At 40.4% G+C, this 6,187-nt stretch overlaps 2 protein-coding genes across 3 annotated transcripts in view; one reads left to right on the forward strand and one right to left on the reverse strand.

Moving 5' to 3' along the window:
- tmem167a (transmembrane protein 167A) overlaps positions 1–2,361 on the reverse strand; it is a 3,020-nt gene extending 659 nt beyond the window's left edge. The window contains exons 1-2 of the mRNA XM_031849472.1: positions 2,317–2,361; positions 939–1,048 (exon numbers count right to left, since the gene is read on the reverse strand). Coding sequence (XP_031705332.1) covers positions 939–1,048; positions 2,317–2,319 — 113 coding nt within the window. The 5' untranslated portion in view covers positions 2,320–2,361. The remainder of the gene's footprint in view (positions 1–938; positions 1,049–2,316) is intronic.
- Positions 2,362–2,471: 110 nt separating this feature from the next.
- xrcc4 (X-ray repair complementing defective repair in Chinese hamster cells 4) overlaps positions 2,472–6,187 on the forward strand; it is a 22,139-nt gene continuing 18,423 nt past the window's right edge. For both annotated transcript variants that reach the window (XR_004212824.1, XM_031849684.1), the window contains exon 1: positions 2,472–2,571. Coding sequence is in view for 1 of the 2 variants with exons in the window: in XM_031849684.1 (XP_031705544.1) it covers positions 2,476–2,571 (96 nt within the window). In the remaining variant the exon portion in view is untranslated. The remainder of the gene's footprint in view (positions 2,572–6,187) is intronic.

The raw sequence follows: 6,187 nt of genomic DNA on the forward strand, positions 1-6,187 counted from the left end.
GGGGCGTCGTATTACCTCTAGTGACAGCTGAGGCAAATGTGGCATTCCAGGCCTTCACTTTTCTGATGTGTGTACATGTTTACAAGCAAACATTCTTCCAACTTTCAAACTGACCAGATGGAGTCAGCGTCCCATTGTGAAATTGTTTTAATTGACTTAGTATAGCCCTACTTTAAAAGTATGAATCATTTTCTACAGTTTAGGAAAAATAACTTTTTTGAAATGTACAAATGTTTTTTAGTTTGTACGAAACATAAATTCTCCCCGTTAGATTCAAGGCCCATCCCTGCCACACAAGAATCATTTGAATGATGTGTGGCACAACATCTACACAAATAACAGCTCATGTGCTAGTCAACAAGCCAATCAAGAGGGAAAACTATTAAATCATCCCATCTGCCACTCTCAGTCTCATGTATTCGTCTGAAGAGGATGTCCCTCCCTGCTCCAATGATGTGTGTGTGAGAGAGAGAGAGAGAGAGAGAGAGAGAGAGAGAGAGAGAGAGAGAGAGTCCGACTGTTCCTGGGCTGTGCCAGACGTATTAGAAGTGAATCATGGAGTTTGTACATCCAAGAATAATAATGATCCAGTGACGATGAACATTTAAGCCTTTTGCGACTTCACGCGCCTCAATGAGGAGCTTCTTATTTTACACACACTCTATTCTGATTCGACACTCACTGATTCTTGTTGGTAAATTAGGCTTTCTACCACACAAATTAAATAAACAGCTCTCACAATACAGAAGTGAACTATTTGGAATCAACTGTTGAAGGATGAATGAATAGCACTCGCATTAAACACAAATCATTTGTCTTAAGATTGCTGTATCACTGCACAGTAGAAAGCACTGGCTGAAATTAGAGGGGCTTTAAGGCTTTAAGGCTTCAGGTTTCAGGTTTCAATGGCAGCTTCGCTGTAAAGTATCTGATCGTACCCGGTCTTGTTCTTGTCTATCAGGCTGGGAGCCAGCGCTCTGATGTAGGCACAGGTACAGATCAGGAGGAGAATCACTGTTAACAGTGACTGGAAGTTGAAAATGGCCGACTGCAACAGGAAAGAGAATGATATATTTAGTATAGAGTAGACACGATCCAGTGCAGCTTAGCAGCAACAGTCTAAGTCATACACATCAGAGACACCAACTTCACTTTCGTTAATTTCCTGTAACAATGACGTTACGCTACTTGTCACAAGGAATGTTGTCGTACCAGCTGTTCATTCTCTGTGGACCCAGTTAGAGTCACATGATTGTCAAAGACTCAAGGCCAGATTGGAGGACAGATAGCATGTTCTTCCAATTGTCCTATATACTAGTGTTCAAGATCAACCACCTACGTAACAGATATGCGTCTTATTTATAAGCTACAGCAAACTGTAACACCCTACCTCCTCACACTGGCATCACATCAGACTCTACTGCAGATCAGCAACTTTGTTTTAGTGTATTTACATTGTCCAGCTTTTCTCCACCTGTGTGTGTGTGTGTGTTGATGCTACCGACATGCTCTGCAATTCTAAATGAGGATGACAATGAAATCACCCAAAGAAAAATGAGTACTATAATATTACGATGATATATTACGACGAGATATTACGATTCTTATTGTTGGCGAAATGCATACATTATAACCATAGTGAATTCAATGCATGTATTTCTAAATAAGCACGTTGTGATGTAGGTTACATATGATTTCTACCTGCAGCGACCTGTGTTTGTTTCTGCTAAAGTTAACGCTACATGTTTTAGTCAAGAAGTAAGTTTAAAGATTTAATTTCAATAGATTATTTGGGGACCAATCAAGTTGCACACTTTGCTTATACTATCCCCGTTCTTGCAAGTTTATAAACAACAACCTCGTAACGCCAGTGAATCAACCATATGTAACCGAGTCAGACATGCACATGCATGTTTTCTGAACTGTGGTGCAGCTACGTGGCACACTCATAACATTGCGATGCTCACATCCAACATTCTCATTCATTTGTGATAATTTAGGACTTTCTTGTCAAACAACTCGCGCTAGCACACGGCTACAACACACGTGATGTTTGCAAATATATTCGAATGATAGTTAAGAACAGACACATACACGTGATAAATTGATTTTCTAAACCTTTAGCATATTTTAGCTAGCCAATGCTAGCGGGCTAGTTTAGCATATGATATACGTCCTGCTTTACACCGAATGATAGCATTCGTTTTTGTCAAAGTGGTTTTCCGACACAGATTACACGTAGGACGTGTGTTACACATCATGCTTAACATACGCTGTAAAAGAGCAGAAGCACTTAATTCATAAAAACAAGCTCACCATTTTTGTTGTGAGTCAAAGCCACATCACACTTCCTGCTTTCTTGAACGTACGTAACGTAACGTAACCAAAGAGGTTTACGTAACGTAAGCACGTACTTTGCTCTGCAAATCTCGCTTGCTGATTGGCTGATAACACGGCAGCGGAAGGTTGAAATGTATGTCAAAAACTGTCAACTGGGAGAACGGCAGTGATTTGAGTTGTATACAATCATGCCTTCGTGTGGACGTCGCAGTAGTTAGTCCATACAGTACCGTAAGTCTTCTAAAACAACATTATAGTTAATGTATTCCGTGTGTTAGAGAAAACCAACATAGCACGTCATTAAGGGCGTATTATCTGTAAAGTTACCGTTAAACTAGGCTGTACTTGCACAACCCGGAAGTTGTTATAACTGAATAATAACACCCTAAAATCCGAGGTAACATCTGTATCATAAAGTAAACAAATAGGAGACTGCTTGAATAGTATGGTGGAAACTCGAGATGGACATTTGTCTTTAATTTTAGATTTCACAATCAAGCAACTGTACAAATAATCCTGGAAGCATTTTGTAACATAGTTTAGATAAGTGCTTTACAAATATAGTTATTATTATTACTAATATTATTAAACCTATAAATAAGTTTGACTGGTATTTCTAAGAACATAGCTTAATAGATCCTACCCTCGTTTTTAGTGAAGTGAGACTGAAATGTTTGTGGTTCACTTTTCTCTGAGAGTTGTTACAGTTAGGTCCCCTCCCTCCAGCCAGCCACGGCTGCATCTTGATTGCATTGAAACCATGTTTCATAAATCCCCATCAACCCTTCCTTCACAGACACTCCTGGAGAGCTCCTCATGTGAGGAGAAATCTGTCAGATTGTAAACCACATAAATCATTTTTTTTGCATTTTTTTTTTTTTACTTCAAGAGTGTGGAAAAGAACTTTGTGTAAAAAGAGACAAAGTCTTCGAATGAAGAGTGTTCTCTGAGAGCAAGAGATGAGCAAGTGTACTTTAAACAGACCCACATTCCTCTACATGTGCTTAAGTTTTATAGTTTACGGTGCACTGACAAAGTGCTACAGCACAGTACATGCATGCCTGATTACTGCAGTCAAATCAAGGCTTGATATAGCCCTAGTAGGTGCAATCTTTTCATTTTGTATCTTTGTATTACAAGGTTACAATGTTAAACGTCAGGTCAAACTACAGAATAACATTCATTGTTAGATGCCAAGATGCCTTCGTCAAGCAATGGCAGATGTTCGTTTTGAGTTGTGATTTAAGGAAAAGAGATTCTGTAAACCTTACAGTGACAGTGGTCACATCTGTTCAGAGCAGATAGGAATGAAAGTTACACTAATTACGCCACCAATGTCGTGCTGTCACAGCTTGTATTGCACCTAGCTTTTTATACTTTTACGCAACCACAATGGTCACTGAGAGTTGCCTTACCTCTGTGACTAAGCAGGGCTTAGGTTTTCACAACTAACTTATTCCTACGTGAATATTGGAGATGTTAAATGTACCTGTTATTGTGTGACTCAATCCAGGGTTAACAAGATGTTGTATACAATATTATAAGAAAGAGCTGAGGTCAGGACGACAACCTGCAGGCTAACAATGTATGTTTGTCTTAAAGGTTTAAATTACTCATCTCTTCAAAGGTTTGAATGCAGAGTGGACGCTGATGGCTGTTTGACTTTGGCTCACTCCAGTTTGTTCCAGTAGATTGCTGATTTAGTTGCAAACAAATCTTCTGAAATGTGTTATTGACTGAAGTAATCTTTGTGTGATTTATTTCAAATTTAAATTATGGAAATGTATGAATTATTGCACTCAACTATCCAGCATTCATTTTCTGTGATCAAGGATTACGTTGGCTCGCAGGGTCCGTACAACTTCAGTTAAATTATGCTGCCAGCAGGAGCGCTTTTGTGGTTCGGCTGCCGTTTTCGCATCATCTTTTCACCAAAATAATCCTTTTCATCCTGAAACCATTGTGTTGGAGAAAGCAAGAAGGGAAAGTCCAGTGAGAGGACTGGCTCAGTTGTCCGGGCCCATTAAAGAGACAGTTAGCTGCCGTGGCTATTTCTACTTTGTATGAACTCGTCATTTAAGACACAATATGCATAATTAGAGGCTTTTTGTGACTCATTTGCCTCGTACTTTCTGCACAGTTACGGCTTGCAGTTTTTCATATGCGGCAATGCAGAAGAAATGACAATGAAAAGGTTGAGCAAAGAAATTACAGAGGGAGCAAGAGAACAGGATAAGGGCGCCGTGTCAAAGCTGTAGGCTCCGGATGATGATTTAAGCATTCCGGTAATCGTGTCCATCGATCGAGTAACTGAACAGGAAGACTTTGGTTTTTTTTGACTTTGAAGGTTTCGCGCAGCTCTCCATTCCTGACAGACAGCGCTGTTTATTTAATTTGAGTGTCCTTCTGTCATTACCACTGGGTCATCGTCCCTGCACAACAGATGTTACAGTAACTAATGAGTAGCTGGGCTCACTTTATGAGGTTAAAGTTGGAACCTTCAGCTCCCTCATCTCGTTCCGTCCAGACACACCCCTTCGTGAAGCACAAAGGGTCAACTTTAATCTGCTGCAAGGTTCTTTGCGCATGTTCACATGCGTATGCACTGGTGCGTGTGTGTGTGTGCCAAATCTCTGCTGTATGTCCCATTTTGAATCACCTTGACCAACCGGCTCTGTCAGCGTATATGGTGGGGGGAAGCAAAAGAAGAATACTAAAAAAAGTGCTGTCACGTCCTAACTTATAGCACAGTGTCCAAAGGTGCTCATTTTCATTTTTTCAAACATGTCCAACTTGGCTAGCTGCCAATTTAGCTGTCCTCTTCCCTCCATCTCCACACATGCTGCCCTATAGTTAAGCAGGGAAGATGTCCAACTCACCTCTCACTTCACGTGGAAGCAGTAATCACATGTTCTGGCCTGGACATCCGTAATCAAGTAAAAGTTTCTCAAGAAAACGAAACGTAGCCAATTCACCAAAAGGGCATAAACAACCTGATGGATCGTATGAATCCTCAGATCAACATTGCTTGTAACTGATCTGTGGAACATAGGCTGCTTCTGGCAGGAGACTTAACTTTAACTGCAGCAGTGAATCAGTTAGCCTCAGGGCACGGTGACATTACCAAACAAGCTTGCTCAGCACACTCATTGAGCAGTGTTGTATTGGCAAATAATGATTTGATTTCACAGTACAAAGTATCGAGCATGGATCCCACAGTGTTTGCTGTGCATGGGCGTGGATGAATTAGCTTGAGATGTGTCGGTCTGTAGCATCAGTTCTTTTCTTCACTCCCATCAAGGTGATCCCTTTCATGTGATTGCAGGGCCCTCGTTGTTCTTTGCTTTATATGTTCAAACATGATGGTTCTTGTGGAAATATGATGTATATTTCCCAAACTATCAACAAAGATCTAAATCATTTTGATGTGAGAAATAGTCCACACAGCTGCAGAATCTTGGTTATTTTCTCATCGACTGTAACATGAAGTTTTAAAACGTTACAAATCTTTGTGGGTCTTAAGAAGCTAATTGAGCTTAAATCTTGTTGTGAAAACTCATGATTTAGTTTGGCTGTTTGAGGCGAGGATCTTCAGACTCACTTAAAGAAATATAAGAACTGTAGTTTGTTTGATAAATGTACACGCTGACCTAAATCAGACGGCATCTGGGTGTTTTTGGTAATATTCCCCTATTTATCTTTAACAGCGTGTAATTACCTTGCTGGTGGTCAGGGAGTCCACATAACCTGCCAAAATCTCTGTGTGGTTCTACTGACTCAGAGAGACCCCCATTACAGAGACACACACACACACACACACACACACACACACACACACACACACACA

Source organism: Anarrhichthys ocellatus, unplaced genomic scaffold (assembly GCF_004355925.1).
Source record: "Anarrhichthys ocellatus isolate YVR2014 unplaced genomic scaffold, GSC_Weel_1.0 scaffold9, whole genome shotgun sequence".
NCBI lineage: Eukaryota > Metazoa > Chordata > Actinopteri > Perciformes > Anarhichadidae > Anarrhichthys > Anarrhichthys ocellatus.